At 40.0% G+C, this 17,500-nt stretch overlaps 1 protein-coding gene across 2 annotated transcripts in view; it reads right to left on the bottom strand.

Annotated features, from left to right (window-relative positions):
- Positions 1 to 5,496: 5,496 nt before the first annotated feature.
- The window catches only part of abhd4 (abhydrolase domain containing 4, N-acyl phospholipase B), a 22,476-nt gene continuing 10,472 nt past the window's right edge, over positions 5,497 to 17,500 (bottom strand). For both annotated transcript variants that reach the window (XM_061936034.2, XM_061936043.1), the window contains exons 5-8: positions 11,745 to 11,932; positions 11,557 to 11,668; positions 8,336 to 8,522; positions 5,497 to 5,889 (exon numbers count right to left, since the gene is read on the bottom strand). In XM_061936034.2, the coding sequence (XP_061792018.1) occupies positions 5,800 to 5,889; positions 8,336 to 8,522; positions 11,557 to 11,668; positions 11,745 to 11,932 (577 nt within the window). In that variant the 3' untranslated portion in view covers positions 5,497 to 5,799. The remainder of the gene's footprint in view (positions 5,890 to 8,335; positions 8,523 to 11,556; positions 11,669 to 11,744; positions 11,933 to 17,500) is intronic.

Here is a 17,500-nt window from a genome sequence, read left to right as displayed (position 1 = left end):
TTTGGTAGCCATCCACAAGCTTTTGCTTGAATTTTTGACCACTCCTCTTGACAAAATTGGTGCAGTTCAGCTAAATTTGTTTGGACTTGTTTCTTCAGCATTGTCCACACGTTTAAGTCTGGACTTTTGGGAAGGCCATTCTAAAACCTTCACTCTAGCCTGATTTAGCCATTCCTTTACCACTTTTGACGCGTGTTTGAGGTCATTGGGCCCCATTCAGCAATAAGTACCTAACATTTCCTCTTATCTTTCTTACGAAGTGATTTCCTAAGAGAATTGAAATTCATGACCTATTCTTAAACGGCCAAGTTGTCCCCACCTGCCGTTCTTAAGTTGCTGAATGCCAAATGGTTAGCGCGTGCGTGTCTGTCATAATTTGCATATAAACACGCCCTTATATCCCCAATATGCATAGGTAAACACCCTTAATTCCGTAATTTGCACACGGTCAGGACTTTGGGAAGGCCATTCTTAAACCTTCATTCTAGCCTGATTTAGCCATTCCTTTACCACTTTTAACGTGTGTTTAGGATCATTGTCCTGTTGGAACACCCAACTGTGCCCCAGACCCATTTCTCCGGGCTGATGATTTTAGCTTGTCCTGAAGAATTTGGAGGTAATCCTCCTTTTTCCATTGTCCCATTTACTCTCTGTAAAGCCCCAGTTCCATTGGCAGCAAAACAGGCCCAGATCATAATACTACCACCACCATGCTTGACGGTAGTTCCTGGGATTAAAGGCCTCACCTTGTCTCCTCCAAACATATTGCTGGGTATTGTGGCCAAACAGCTCCATTTTTGTTTCATCCGACCACAGAACTTTCCTCCAGAAGGTCTTATCTTTGTCCATGTGATGTCAGATGAAACAAAAATTCAGCTGTCCCAGGAACACCATTCCTACTGTCAAGCATGGTGGTGGTAGTATTATGCTCTGGGCCTGTTTTGCTGCCAATGGAACTGCTGCTTTACAGAGAGTAAATGGGACAATGGAAAAAGGAGGATTACCTCCAAATTCTACAAATCAACCTAATATAATCAGCCCGGAGAAATGGGTCTGGGGCACAGTTGGGTGCTCCAACAGGACAATGACCCCCAAACACACGTCAAAAGTGGTAAAGGAATGGCTAAATCAGGCTAGAATGAAGGTTTTTAGAATGGCCTTCCCAAAAGTCCGGATTTAAACGTGTGGACAATGCTGAAGAAACACGTCCATGTCAGGAAAACTAACAAATTTAGCTGAACTGCACCAATTTTGTCAAGCAGAGTGGTCAAAAATTCAACCGGAAGCTTGTGGATGGCTACCAAAAGCGCCTTATTGTTGTAGAAATGACTGGAAACTCAAGACAGCCATGACATTATGTCCTTTGATGGTGATTGTAAATGTACAGTATTAGTCTTATTTTTTGCGCTGCTAGGGAGAAAAGAATGTGGCGTCATCAGTATGGTGTTTCTAACCCTTGAAATAACAAAAAGTGTATTTTTATAATGAAGTCATGTGTAGCACTTAACTAAGCATCCTTATGTGATCATTTTTATTACCGTATCACACAAAGGGAACTTTTGTACACTTTTATCACATCTGAATGGAGACAGGAAAAACTCTTTGTTAGCATTGAAGTAACGATATTTATCAGAATGGAAAACACTGACCTTTAAATGTGAAGGATTCATTAACTATTTATTTTGTGTGTTTAGTATCACGTGTGACTAATTAAAAGTGAAATTGAAACGCAGAAATGTTGCTCGTTTGATCCTTTCAAGAAACTTGCAAGTAACAACCTGCATTTTCTCCTAACGTGCTACTGCCCTCTGCTGGTGAGAGACAGAAAATACACCGTTTGAGGACGCATTCATTTTGAGCTGGGTAAGGGGGGGTTTTTTGTCATAAAAAAACACAATCATGTGTGCTTACGGACTGTATCCCTGCAGACTGTATTGATATATATTGATATATAATGTAGGAACCAGAAATATTAATAACAGAAAGAAACAACCCTTTTGTGTGAATGAGTGTGAATGAGTGGGGGAGGGAGTTTTTTGGGGGTTGGTGCACTAATTGACTAATTGTAAGAGTATTTTATGTTTTTTATGTTGATTTAATAAAAAAATATATACATATATATTTTATTTTATTTTTTTATTTCTTGTGCGTACTTTTTATTTGTTTATTTTTATTAATTTGTTTATTAATTTTTTCCTTTTTACTTGTCAATTATTTAATTTTTATTTTTAATTTGACACAAGTAAAAAGGAAAAAAAAAATACATATATTAGGTATTCAGTGAAAAATAAACTCAGTACTGAAAACTACTTTAAAAAAAGTACCGTACTTTACCAAAAAAGTAATTTCATTACTAGCGGAATTACTCTTTAAAAAATGTAAGTAATGTGACACTTTAATTAGTATATTTTTAATACCTGGCTTATGCAAGTTGAGAGACGTTTCATGAGAGCAGAGCGTGTCGCCGAGGCTTTTTTTTTTAATATATATTGATATATAATGTAGGAACCAGAATATTAATAACAGAAAGAAACAACCCTTTTGTGCGAATGAGTGTAAATGGGGGAGGGAGATTTTTTGGGTTGGTGCACTAATTGACTAATTGTAAGTGTATTTTGTGTTTTTTATATTGATTTAATAAAAATAAAAAATAAAAAATAAAAAAAAAAATTATTTTTTTATTTCTTGTGCGTAATATATATACATTTTTTTTCCTTTTTACTTGTCAATTGTCTATTTTTTTTTTTTTTTAATTTTCTTATTTGACACCAGTAAAAAGGAAAACAAATACTTAGATTAGGTATTCAGTGAAAAATACACTCAGTACTGAAAACTACTTTAAAAAAAGTACCTATAGGTACTTTACCAAAAAAGTAATTTCATCCATCCATCCATCCATTTTCTACCGCTTATTCCCTTTGGGGTCGCGGGGGGGCGCTGGAGCCTATCTCAGCTACAGTCGGGCGGAAGGCGGGGTACACCCTGGACAAGTCGCCACCTCATCGCAGGGCCAACACAGATAGACAGACAACATTCACACTCACATCCACACACTAGGGCCAATTTAGTGTTGCCAATCAACTTATCCCCAGGTGCATGTCTTTGGAGGTGGGAGGAAGCCGGAGTACCCGGAGGGAACCCACGCAGTCACGGGGAGAACATGCAAACTCCACACAGAAAGATCCCGAGCCCGGGATTGAATTACTACCGGAATTACTCTTTAAAAAATGTAATTAATGTGACACTTTAATTAGTATATTTTTAATACCTGGCTTATGCAAGTTGAGAGACGTTTCATGAGAGCAGAGCGTGTCGCCGAGGCTTTGTTTTAATATATATTGATATATAATGTAGGAACCAGAATATTAATAACAGAAAGAAACAACCCTTTTGTGCGAATGAGTGTAAATGGGGGAGGGAGATTTTTTGGGTTGGTGCACTAATTGACTAATTGTAAGTGTATTTTGTGTTTTTTATGTTGATTTAAAAAAAATATATATATATATATATACATATATATTTTTATTTTTTATTTCTTGTGTGTAATATATATATATATATATATATATATATATATATATATATATATATATATATATATATACCGTATATATATATACCGTATATATATATATATATATATATATATATATATTTTTTTTTTTTTTTTTTTTTTTTTTTTTGACACAAGTAAAAAGGAAAAAAAAATACTTATATTAGGTATTCAGTGAAAAATACACTCAGTACTGAAAACTATTTAAAAAAAAGTACCTATAGGTACTTTACCAAAAAAGTAATTAAATTACTAGCGGAATTACTCTTTAAAAAATGTAATTAATGTGCCACTTTAATTAGTATATTTTTAATACCTGGCTTATGCAAGTTGAGAGACGTTTCATGAGAGCAGAGCGTGTCGCCAAGGCTTTTTTTTTTATGTGAAGCTCTATAGTGTAATTTGAAACCCGCTTTCATAGAAGACCGACAACGTTTGTTTGTAGTGCACTGCTATTAAGATGTTGAATAAGAGTCAAAATAGTACTCGAGTACTATTATTAGAGTAATTTTTATTTTTTTATTTTTTTCCTTTTTACTTGTGTCAATTTTATTTGTATTTTTGTATTTTTTATTTTTTATTTGACACAAGTAAAAAGGAGGGGGAAAAAATTATTTTATTTTTATTTTTTTATTTTTTTTATTTCTTGGTTACCACTGCTTTAAAGAAATTGCAAGTAACCACCTACATTTTCTCCTAACGTGCTACCGCCCTCTGCTGGTAAGAGCCAGAAAATACACCGTTTGAGGACGCATTCATTTTGAGCTGACACTGAAAAAGGTGTACCGAAATTTAAAAAAAAAATCATAATTGTAATTTACGGCCTAAATAATTAGCACTGGCAGGAAGCTGGTGGCCTCTCTGGACTGCAAACAGCTGACACAGGTGCACGGAGTGGTGGACATCGTCGTTCTGGAGGAGTGACCTGGCACTAACTGTTATTTACTCATCACAAACACAATATAGTCACAATCAAAAGTGTACGTACACTTGTAAAGAACATCATGTCATGGCTGTCTTGAGTTTCCAATCATTTCTACAACTCTTTGCTCTTTGTCCCTTGGCAAGTTTCACTGCAATAAGGCGCTTTTGGTAGCCATCCACAAGCTTTTGCTTGAATTTTTGACCACTCCTCTTGACAAAATTGGTGCAGTTCAGCTAAATTTGTTTGGACTTGTTTCTTCAGCATTGTCCACACGTTTAAGTCTGGACTTTTGGGAAGGCCATTCTAAAACCTTCACTCTAGCCTGATTTAGCCATTCCTTTACCACTTTTGACGCGTGTTTGAGGTCATTGGGCCCCATTCAGCAATAAGTTCCTAACATTTCCTCTTATCTTTCTTACGAAGTGATTTCCTAAGAGAATTGAAATTCATGACCTATTCTTAAACGGCCAAGTTGTCCCCACCTGCCGTTCTTAAGTTGCTGAATGCCAAATGGTTAGCGCGTGCGTGTCTGTCATAATTTGCATATAAACACGCCCTTATATCCCCAATATGCATAGATAACACCCTTAATTCCGTAATTTGCACACGGTCAGGACTTTGGGAAGGCCATTCTTAAACCTTCATTCTAGCCTGATTTAGCCATTCCTTTACCACTTTTAACGTGTGTTTTTTTATACCCAATCACGGCACCCACCTGTTCCCAATTAGCCAGTTCACCTGTGGGACGTTCCAAATAAGTGTTTGACGAGCGTTCCTCGACTTTCCTCAGTCTTTTTTGCCACTTGTGCTAGCTTTATCACAGGCATCCAATGCCAAATGAGCACGTTTACCAGTTGGAACGTTAAATATCTTGTTTTTGCAGTCTATTCAATTGAATATAAGTTGAAAAGGATTTGCAAAATCTTTGTATTCTGTTTTTGTTTACCATTTACACAACCTTTCACTGGTTTTGGGTTTGTGTACATTCTCCGATAATTCAGTAAGTGCACTACCCCAACTGTTTCAAATATTTTTATTGCTTTTAATGAACATTACGTCATAGAGGAATAATCTTAGCTTTAGTTATTGTAAAAAAATAACATTTTTTTTTTTGTTTTTCCTACACTGGCCAATTAAAGACAACAAACTGGCTTCTTTTTAACAACAATGGCCAATCCTTAGCGTGGATCAATTATGACGGATCAGGATGAAATGTCTTTCAATGTACAGATGCTTTATAAAAACAGTAGAGTTCACACACACACACACACACACACACACACACACACACACACACACACACACACACACACACACACACTCAGTTCACGGAGTTACAAATGTTGTCTACCACTTTGTTGAACTTCTTTGGTTGGTCGGCGTACACGTGATGAGAAGCGTCGTTTACAAGCTGCGGAACAAAACACAGCCAAAGATTAAAAATAGTAATTAGCAATTAAGCATTTTGCCATAAAATCCGCCGAAAAGGAGCATAATTTACCGCATTTTCTGGACTATAGAGCGTCTAGCCGCACCCACTACATTTTAAATGGAAAAAAATGTTTCTATATATTAGCCGCAGATACACTATATTGCCAAAAGTATTTGGCCACCCATCCAAATGATCAGAATCAGGTGTCCTAAAGGGTGTATAAAATCAAGCACTTGGGCAAAAGAATGGGCCGCTTTCAGTGATTTCCAGCGTGGAACTTGTCATAAGGTGTTAAAAAAATGTGTTTTATCACTTTTGCATCCCGATTTTTTTAGTTATTTTATTATTTTATTTTTTTGGACGAATTAATTTTTTTTGTATACATTTTTTAGGTAAAAAAACTGGCAGCTTAGTTGCCAGTAAAATATTTTACTGTAAAATATATGGTGGTTTTTTTAAATGATTATTATTATTTTTACAACATATGTAAATAGAAATACAGTACCGCTGTTTAATTTTATTTTGGCAACTCAGATGCTAGTTTTTTACCATAATAAAATGTGGTACCATAAAATCATCAACCGTGGATTTTACAGTAAAAAAAAAACTAACCAAAAAAAACTAACAGCTCAGTCGACAGAATTTTACTATAAAAAAACGAACATTGTTTTTTTGTTTTTTTTCAAACTTACAGTAATATGCTGTCAAAAAAATAAAAGAAATCCCTAAATTTGACAGTAAAATCTATTGGTCATTTTTATAGTGTACAATTTGATGGATAACTTGCTTTCGAAACCATAAGTTAAGCAGATATTTAAGTATTTTTTGTTATTTTTAATAATAATAATTAAAGGTGCTAAAAAAAAATTATTTTATCACTTTTGAATCCCGATTTTTTTAGTAATTTTATTATTTATTATTCTATTTTTTTGGACGAATTTATTTATTTTTTTTAAACATTTTATAGGCCATCTCTATGCTTACTTGGTGCATGTATGTGTCATACGTCAGCAACCAAAAGGAGGTTTTGTAACAACTTTTAATATTTTTAAAGATTTTTACATAAAGAGTAAAAAAAAAACTCTGGATTTTACCAATTTTTACAGAAAAAAAATTAGCAGCTTAGTGGCCAGTAAAATATTTTACTGTAAAATATATGGTGTTTTTTTATTATTATTTTTACAACATATTACTGTAAATAGAAATACAGAACCGCTGTTGAATTTTATTTTGGCAACTCAGAAGCTAGTTTTTTACCATAATAAAATGTGGTACCATAAAATCATCAACCGTGGATTTTACAGCAAAAAAAAAAAAATGTTTAATTTAAAAAAGACAGCTTAGTCGACAGAATTTTACTATAAAAAAATAAACATTGGTCGTTTAGTTTTTTTTCAAACTTACTTAAAAATATATAAATCCCTAAATTTCACAGTAAAATCTATTGGTAATTTTTATAGTGTACAATTTGATGGATAACTTGCTTCGAAACCATAAGTTAAGCAGATATTAAAGTATTTATTGTTATTTTTACAAACTATCATACGGTATGTAATAAATAGGGGTGCTAAAAAAAAATATTTTATCACTTTTGAATCTCGATTTTTTTTGTAATTTTATTATTTTATTTTTTTTGGACGAATTAATTTTTTAGGCCATTTCTATGCTTTTTTACATAAAGAATAAAAAAAATCGGTGGATTTTACTCTATGCTTAGTTGCCAGTAAAATATTTTACTGTAAAATATATAGTGTTTTTTTATTATTATTATTATTTTTACAACATATTACTGTAAATAGAAATACAGTACCGCTAGTTTTTTACCATAATAAAATGTGGTACCATAAATTCATCAACCGCAAATTTTACAGTAAAAAAAATATATTTTTTAAAAACACAAAAAAATGACAGCTCAGTCGACAGAATTTTACTATAAAAAAAAAAAAACATTGTTTTTTTTTTTTTCAAACTTTCGTAAAAAAAAAAATCCCTAAATTTTACAGTAAAATCTATTGGTAATTTTTATAGTGTACAATTTGATGGATAACTTGCTTCGAAACCATAAGTTAAGCAGATATGTAAGTATTTATTTGGATTTTGACCAACAAAGTTAGATAATATAATATTTCTTGCAATATTGGACACTATTTTTTTTCCCTATCAAACTATAAAAAATAATAATAATACCTTTAGTAAGAAAATTAGAAAGTAAAGAAATAAAACAAGGTATTTTATTTTAACTTTGTGATCTGATACAATGCACTTTAATGAACATATCAAATATAAACGTGACATCCATAAATCAGCCGCAGTGTAAAAAGCGTAGGTAAAAAGTAGTGGAATTTAGGGTAAATTACAGCCTAATTCCACGCAGAATATCCCACTTAGGGTGGATAATTGAACGATGACCGCCTTCTTCACTTACCAGCACTTTAGTGTGGGTCGGGCCCCTAATTTCTACCACCTTCTCCCCTGAGGCGCTGTCAACCCAGGACTGGGCCCCATACAGCATGGTGAGTGGCATGGTGCTGGGCAGCAGGTGGACTCGGTGGATCATGGGCTTCTTAGCCCAGCCCAGAGACTCGGCCATGGCCCGGAAACCCACCTCACCACTGTGTCGAGGGGAGGAAAAAAGAGAAACTGAAAACGTGGACCGTATAGATTTAAACCAAAGGTACCCGTTTCGCTCGTTTTTAATTTTGCACTTTTATTCTGAAGGGGCTTTTTTTATGTGAAGCTCTATAGTGCAATTTGAAACCCGCTTTCAAAGAATTTGTTTGTAGTGCACTGCTATTAAGATGTTGAATAAGAGTCAAAATAGTACTCGAGTACTATTATTCGAGTAATTTTTATTTTTGTTTTTTAATTTTATGTTTTATTTTTTTCACTTTTTACTTGTATTTTTTTTTTTTTTTTTTTTTTTTTTATTTGACAAGTAAAAAGGAAAAAAAATACCTATATTAGGTATTCAGTGAAAAATACACTAAGTATTGAAAACTACTTTTAAAAAGTACCTATAGGTACTTTACCAAAAAAGTAATTAAATTACTAGCAGAATTACTTTAAAAAAAATTTAATTAATGTGACATTTAATTAGTATATTTTTAATACCTGGCTTATGCGAGTTGAGAGACGTTTCATGAAAGCAGAGCGTGTCGCCAAGGCTTTTTTTAATGTGAAGCTCTATAGTGTAAATTTGAAACTCGTTTTCATAGAAGACCAACAACATTTGTTTGTAGTGCACTGTTATTAAGATGTTGAATAAGAGTCAAAATAGTACTCGAGTACTATTATTAGAGTAATTTTTATTTTTTATTATTTTTATATTTTTTAATTTTTTTTTTTTTTTCCTTTTTACTTGTCAATTTATTTATTTATTTTTTTTATTTTATTTTATTTTTTTTATTTGACACAAGTATAAAAGGAAAAAAATACTTAGATTAGGTATTCAGTGAAAAATACACTAAGTACTGAAAACTACTTTTAAAAAGTACCTAGGTACTTTACCCAAAAAGTAATTAAATTACTAGCAGTATTACCTTTTAAAAAATTTAATTAATGTGACACTTAATTATAATTTTTTTAATACCAGGCATATGAAAGTTGAGAGACGTTTCATGAGAGCAGAGCGCGTCGCCAAGGCCTAGTAGTTAGAGTGTCCGCCCTGAGATGGGTAGGTTGTGAGTTCAAACCCCGGCCGAGTCATACCAAAGACTATAAAAAATGGGAGCCATTACCTCCCTGCTTGGCACTCAGCATCAAGGGTTGGAATTGGGGGTTAAATCACCAAAAATGATTCCCCGAGCGCGGCCACCGCTGCTGCTCACTGCTCCCCTCCCCTCCCCTCCCAGGGGGGTGATCAAGGGTGATGGGTCAAATGCTGGGAATAATTTCGCCACACCTAGTGTGTGTGTGACAATCATTGGTACTTTAACTTTAAGTGACGTGTACCGTCAGCGCCCAGACAGAGCAGCATGAGCTGAGCTGTTTGCTGGATTAGCATCAACAGCCCTGTTAAAATCGTTGTACTGGTTAATGAAGAGACTGAATGAGCTTCCATGGCTGTTTACATGGCCTTTCCTTTTAACAACACTCAGTAAACTCGGGCCCAGCGAAGCGGGCGGCATTTCTGGGTGTTGTTGATAAATGGCTTTCGCTTTACATTGTAGAGTTTTAACTTGCACTTACAGAAGTAGCGACCAACCATAGTTACTGACAGTGGTTTTCTGAAGTGTTCCTGAGGCCATGTGGTGATATCCTTTACACACTGATTGCTTTTTGATGCAGTACCACCTGAGGGATCCAAGGTCACGGGAATTCAATGTTACGTGCAGTGATTTCTCCAGATTCTCTGAACCTTTTGATGATATTACGGACCGTAGATGGCAAAATCCCTAAATTCATCGCAATAGCCGGTTGAGAAATGTTGTTCTTAAACAATTTGCTCAGGCATTTGTTGACAAAGTGGTGATCCTCGCCCCGCCCTGGTTGCATGGAAGCTGCTTTTTTATACCCAATCATGGCACCCACCTGTTCCCAATTAGCCCGTTCACCTGTGGGATGTTCCAAATAAGTATTTGACGAGCATTCCTCAACTTTCTCAGTCTTTTTTACCACTTGTGCCAGCTTTTTTGGAAACACGTGGCAGGCATCACATTCCAAATGAGGATTTACAACGTTTTCTTGGTAGTGGAATTCTTGTAGGCTTAAATGTGAAAATTTCTACTGAAATGCGTATCATATAAGTCGGCGGCGTTTCTGGGTGTTGTTGATAAATGGCTTTCGCTTTCCATAGTAGAGTTTTAACTTGCACTTACAGATGTAGCGACGAACCGTAGTTACTGACAGTGGTTTTCTGAAGTCTTCCCGAGGCCGTGTGGTGTATCCTTTACACACCGATGTCGCTTTTTGATGCAGTACCGCCTGAGAGATCCAAGGTCACGGGAATTCAATGTTACGTGCAGTGATTTCTCCAGATTCTCTGAACCTTTTGATGATATTACGGAGCGTAGATGGCAAAATCCCTAAATTCTTCGCAATAGCCGGTTGAGAAATGTTGTTCGTAAACAATTTGCCCGGGCATTTGTTGACAAAGTGGTGACCCTCGCCCCGTCCTTGTTTGTGAATGACTGAGCATTTCATGGAAGCTGCTTTTTTATACCCAATCATGGCACCCACCTGTTCCCAATTAGCCCGTTCACCTGTGGGATGTTCCAAATAAGTATTTGACGAGCATTCCTCAACTTTCTCAGTCTTTTTTGCCACTTGTGCCATCTTTTTTGAAACACGTTGCAGGGCACCACATTCCAAATGAGTATTTACAACGTTTTCTTGGTTTTCTTGGTAGTGGAATTCTTGTAGGCTTAAATGTGAACATTTCTACTGTAACGCGTATCATATAAGCCGGCGGCGTTTCTGGGTGTTGTTGATAAAATGGCGTTGGCTTTGCATAGTAGAGTTTTAACTTGCACTTACAGACGTAGCGACTAACCGTAGTTAATGACAGTGGTTTTCTGAAGTCTTCCTGAGGCCATGTGGTGATATCCTTTACACACTGATGTCGCTTTTTGATCACATCGTTCTTAGTTTAGTGCTGATCCAAACTGGGACTGTAATGACGTCCTAGTGCAAAAGTAGAGCACTTACCTCGGGGTCTGTGCGTTACAGTGGTAGATGTATTGGGTCATGGTGTCGTCGTCAAACAGATCTTCAAATTTCCTCTTGAAATCGGGGCGAAATTTGGTCACCAAGCCCGGACCTGAACAAAGAACTCACCGTGAAACGGGGAGGTGGATCACGTGTGGCAGATAAACGGTGGCAAAACAGCGCCTCACCCCAGGGGCCGGCCGCCCGGATGACAGCCAGCGGGTTGAAGAGGGAAATGACGGAGATGATGGCTTTCACCCAGCGTGGCGGAGACGACCTCCTCACCAACTCGGCGGCCTGACCTCGGCCCTCCTGGTTCTGGACGTTTGGACTCTCGGGGAAACCCCAGGGGTCCACCAGGATTAAATGGGACACTCTGGAAGTATCAAACCATAACATAATCACATATTTCTTGTAATATTTGCATGTGTCATGGTCAAAAGTTTACATACATCATGTCATGGCTGTCTTGAGTTTCCAGTAATTTCTACAACTCTTATTTTTTTGTGATGTAGTGATTGGAGCACATACTTGTTGGTCACAAAAAACATTCATGAAGTTTGCTTCTTTTATGAATTTATTATGGGTCTACTGAAAATGTGAGGGTCAAAAGTATACATACAGCAATGTTAATATTTGCTTACATGTCGCTTGGCAGGGCACTTGGCGGTCCGATCCTCGGCTACAGAAGCTAGCTCTTGGGACGTGGAACGTCACCTCGCTGGGGGGGGAAGGAGCCTGAGCTAGTGCGCGAGGTAGAGAAGTTCCGGTTGGATATAGTCGGACTCACCTCGACGCACAGCAAGGGCTCTGGAACCAGTTCTCTCGAGAGGGGCTGGACTCTCTTCCACTCTGGCGTTGCCAGCAGTGAGAGGCGACGGGCTGGGGTGGCAATTCTTGTTGCCCCCCGGCTCAGAGCCTGTAAAGTTGGAGTTCAACCCGGTGGACGAGAGGGTAGCTTCCCTCCGCCTTCGGGTGGGGGGACGGGTCCTGACTGTTGTTTGCGCTTACGCGCCAAGCAGCAGCTCAGAGTACCCACCCTTTTTGGATTCACTCGAGGGAGTACTTGAGAGTGCTCCCCCGGGTGATTCCCTCGTTCTACTGGGGGACTTCAATGCTCATATTGGCAACGACAGTGAAACCTGGAGAGGCGTGATTGGGAAGAATGGCCGCCTGGATCTGAACCCAAGTGGTGTTTTGTTTTTGGACTTTTGTGCTCGTCACGGATTGTCCATAACGAACACCATGTTCAAGCATAAGGGTGTCCACATGTGCACCTGGCACCAGGACACCCTAGGCCGCAGTTCTATGATCGACTTTGTAGTTGTGTCATCGGATTTGCGGCCTCATGTTTTGGACACTCGGGTGAAGAGAGGGGCGGAGCTTTCTACCGATCACCACCTGGTGGTGAGTTGGCTGCGATGGTGGGGGAGGATGCCGGACAGACCTGGCAGGCCCAAACGCATTGTGAGGGTTTGCTGGGAACGTCTGGCAGAGTCTCCTGTCAAAGAGAGTTTCAATTCCCACCTCCGGAAGAACTTTGAACATGTCACGAGGGAGGTGCTGGACATTGAGTCCGAGTGGACCATGTTCCGCACCTCTATTGTCGAGGCGGCTGATTGGAGCTGTGGCCGCAAGGTAGTTGGTGCCTGTCGTGGCGGTAATCCTAGAACCCGTTGGTGGACACCGGCGGTGAGGGATGCCGTCAAGCTGAAGAAGGAGTCCTATCGGGTTCTTTTGGCTCATGGGACTCCTGAGGCAGCGGACAGGTACCGACAGGCCAAGCGGTGTGCGGCTTCAGCGGTCGCGGAGGCAAAAACTCGGACATGGGAGGAGTTCGGGGAGGCCATGGAAAACGACTTCCGGACGGCTTCGAAGCGATTCCGGACCACCATCCGCCGCCTCAGGAAGGGGAAGCAGTGCACTATCAACACCGTGTATGGTGCGGATGGTGTTCTGCTGACCTTGACTGCGGAAGTTGTGGGTCGGTGGAGGGAATACTTCGAAGACCTCCTCAATCCCACCAACACGTCTTCCTATGAGGAAGCAGTGCCTGGGGAGTCTGTGGTGGGCTCTCCTATTTCTGGGGCTGAGGTTGCTGAGGTAGTTAAAAAGCTCCTTGGTGGAAAGGCCCCGGGGGTGGATGAGATCCGCCCGGAGTTCCTTAAGGCTCTGGATGCTGTAGGGCTGTCTTGGTTGACAAGACTCTGCAGCATCGCGTGGACATCGGGGGCAGTACCTCTGGATTGGCAGACCGGGGTGGTGGTTCCTCTCTTTAAAAAGGGGAACCGGAGGGTGTGTTCTAACTATCGTGGGATCAAACTCCTCAGCCTTCCCGGTAAGGTCTATTCAGGTGTACTGGAGAGGAGGCTACGCCTGATAGTCGAACCTCGGATTCAGGAGGAACAGTGTGGTTTTCGTCCTGGTCGTGGAACTGTGGACCAGCTCTATACTCTCGGCAGGGTCCTTGAGGGTGCATGGGAGTTTGCCCAACCAGTCTACATGTGCTTTGTAGACTTGGAGAAGGCATTCGACCGTGTCCCTCGGGAAGTCCTGTGGGGAGTGCTCAGAGAGTATGGGGTTTCGGACTGTCTGATTGTGGCGGTCCGCTCCCTGTATGATCAGTGTCAGAGCTTGGTTCGCATTGCCGGCAGTAAGTCGGACACGTTTCCGGTGAGGGTTGGACTCCGCCAAGGCTGCCCTTTGTCACCGATTCTGTTCATAACTTTTATGGACAGAATTTCTAGGCGCAGTCAAGGCGTTAAGGGGATCTGGTTTGGTGGCTGCAGGATTAGGTCTCTGCTTTTTGCAGATGATGTGGTGCTGATGGCTTCATCTGGCCAGGATCTTCAGCTCTCACTGGATCGGTTCGCAGCTGAGTGTGAAGCGACTGGGATGAGAATCAGCACCTCCAATTCCGAGTCCATGGTTCTCGCCCGGAAAAGGGTGGAGTGCCATCTCCGGGTTGGGGAGGAGATCTTGCCCCAAGTGGAGGAGTTCAAGTACCTCGGAGTCTTGTTCACGAGTGAGGGAAGAGTGGATCGTGAGATCGACAGGCGGATCAGTGCGGCGTCTTCAGTAATGCGGACGCTGTATCGATCCGTTGTGGTGAAGAAGGAGCTGAGCCGGAAGGCAAAGCTCTCAATTTACCGGTCGATCTACGTTCCCATCCTCACCTATGGTCATGAGCTTTGGGTTATGACCGAAAGGACAAGATCACGGGTACAAGCGGCCGAAATGAGTTTCCTCCGCCGGGTGGCGGGGCTCTCCCTTAGAGATAGGGTGAGAAGCTCTGTCATCCGGGGGGAGCTCAAAGTAAAGCCGCTGCTCCTCCACATCGAGAGGAGCCAGATGAGGTGGTTCGGGCATCTGGTCAGGATGCCACCCGAGCGTCTCCCTAGGGAGGTGTTTAGGGCATGTCCGACCGGTAGGAGGCCACAAGGAAGACCCAGGACACGTTGGGAAGACTATGTCTCCCGGCTGGCCTGGGAACGCCTCGGGATCCCCCGGGAGGAGCTGGACGAAGTGGCTGGGGAGAGGGAAGTCTGGGCTTCCCTGCTTAGGCTGCTGCCCCCCCGCGACCCGACCTCGGATAAGCGGAGGAAGATGGATGGATGGATGGATGGATGGATGTCGCTTGGCAAGTTTACCTGCAATAAGGCACTTTTGGTAGCCATCCACAAGCTTTAATTTAATTACCAGCGGAATTACTTTTTTTTTTTAATTTAATTAATGTGACACTTAATTATTTATTTATTTTAATACCTGGCATATGCAAGTTGAGAGACGTTTCATGAGAGCAGAGCGTGTCGCCAAGTGACATGTGCCGTCAGCGCCCAGACAGAGCAGCATGAGCTGAGCTGTTTGCTGGATCAGCATCAGCAGCCCCGTTAAAATCGTCTTACTGGTTAATGAAGAGACTGAATGAGCGTCCATGGCTGTTTTATCTTCTTGTCCACAAACGAGCTTGTCACTTCAATCATCGATTTTTTGTCCATTTCCCCCCACATAGTTAATAGTAGTGTGTACGTCTGCGTCTGTCATGTTTGCTGTGTGATGTTGCCTTCTTCTATTTGATACAGACTTCATTGATTGGAGCACATACTTGTTGATCACAAAAAAACATTCATGAAGTTTGCTTCTTTTATGAATTTATTATGGCTCTACTGAAAATTTTAATATTTGCTTACATATCCCTTGGCAAGTTTACCTGCAATAAGGCGCTTTTGGTAGCCACCCACAAGCTTCTGCTTGAATTTTTGACCACTCCTCTTCACAAAATTGGTGCAGTTCAGCTAAATGTGTTGGTTTTCCTGACATGGACTTGTTTCTTCAGCATTGTCCACACGTTTAAGTCAGGACTTTTGGGAAGGCCATTCTAAAAACCTTCATTCTAGCCTGATTTAGCCATCTGACATCACATGGACAAAGATAAGACCTTCTGGAGGAAAGTTCTGTGGTCAGATGAAACAAAAATTGAGCTGTTTGGCCACAATACCCAGCAATATGTTTGGAGGAGAAAAGGTGAGGCCTTTAATCCCAGGAACACCAAACCTACCGTCAAGCATGGTGGTGGTAGTATTATGCTCTGGGCCTGTTTTGCTGCCAATGGAACTGCTGCTTTACAGACAGTAAATGGGTCAATGGAAAAAGGAGGATTACCTCCAAATTCTACAATCTAATATAATCAGCCCGGAGAAATGGGTCTGGGGCACAGTTGGGTGTTCCAACAGGACAATGACCCCAAACACACAACAAAAGTGGTAAAGGAATGGCTAAATCAGGCTAGAATGAAGGTGTTTAGAATGGCCTTCCCAAAGTCCTGACTTAAACGTGTGGACAATGCTGAAGAAACAAGTCCATGTCAGAAAAAAACAACACATTTCGCTGAACTGCACCAATTTTGTCAAGAGGAGTGGTTAAAAATTAAAGCAGAAGCTTGTGGATGGCTACCAAAAGCGCCTTATTGTTGGGTGTTCCAACTGAACAATGACCCCAAACACACACCAAAGCACATACTTGTTGGTCACAAAAAACATTCATGAAGTTTGATTCTTTTATGAATTTATTATGGGTCTACTGAAAATGTGAGCAAATCACATGGACAAAGATAAGACCTTCTGGAAGAAAATTCTGTGGTCAGATGAAACAAAAACTTAGCTGTTTGGCCACAATGCCCAGCAATATGTTTGGAGGAGAAAAGGTGAGGCCTTTAATCCCAGGAACACCAAACCTACCGTCAAGCATGGTGGTGGTAGTATTATGCTCTGGGCCTGTAATGCTGCCAATGAAACGGGTGCTTTACAGAGAGTAAATGGGACAATGAAAAAAGGAGGATTACCTCCAAATTCTACAATCTAATATAATCAGCCCGGAGAAATGGGTCTGGGGCACAGTTGGGTGTTCCAACAGGACAATGACACCCCAAACAAACGTCAAAACTGGTAAAGGAATGGCTAAATCAATTCTTCAGGACAAGCTAAAATCATCAGCCCGGAGGTTGGGTCTTGGGCGCATTCCACCCATCCTGGACATTCAACCAAACACTTTCCCAAGTTCCAAACCAAATTCCGGTTTTCCTGAAAATTCCAACTCTTCAGCATTCAAACCATTTCAGCGTTTTAAACGATTTCAACATTTAAACCATTTCTACATGCATTAGCATTTCAGTTCAGCGTCAGCTCTTCAACATTCAAACTATTCTTACATTCATACTACATCCTGTCAGCATTTCACTTCAACGTCAGCATTGGAGCGTTCTGTCGGAGGCAGATATTTACATATATCCGAATTTAAGTGTTACTTCTTTTATTTCATAATCATATTACAAAACAGCTAGTGTTTTTCTTCTAATTGTGGTCTTTTGGTTGTCTGCAAATACTGTGTGCTTAACCTTGAGTGAGGAATGTAAGAAAGAGAGATACTCCTTTCTCTTATCTAGCCT

Source organism: Nerophis lumbriciformis, linkage group LG03 (genome assembly GCF_033978685.3).
Source record: "Nerophis lumbriciformis linkage group LG03, RoL_Nlum_v2.1, whole genome shotgun sequence".
Classification (NCBI taxonomy): domain Eukaryota; kingdom Metazoa; phylum Chordata; class Actinopteri; order Syngnathiformes; family Syngnathidae; genus Nerophis; species Nerophis lumbriciformis.
Note: the sequence above shows the minus strand (reverse complement) of the source record. Positions and strands in the feature narration are given on the sequence as shown.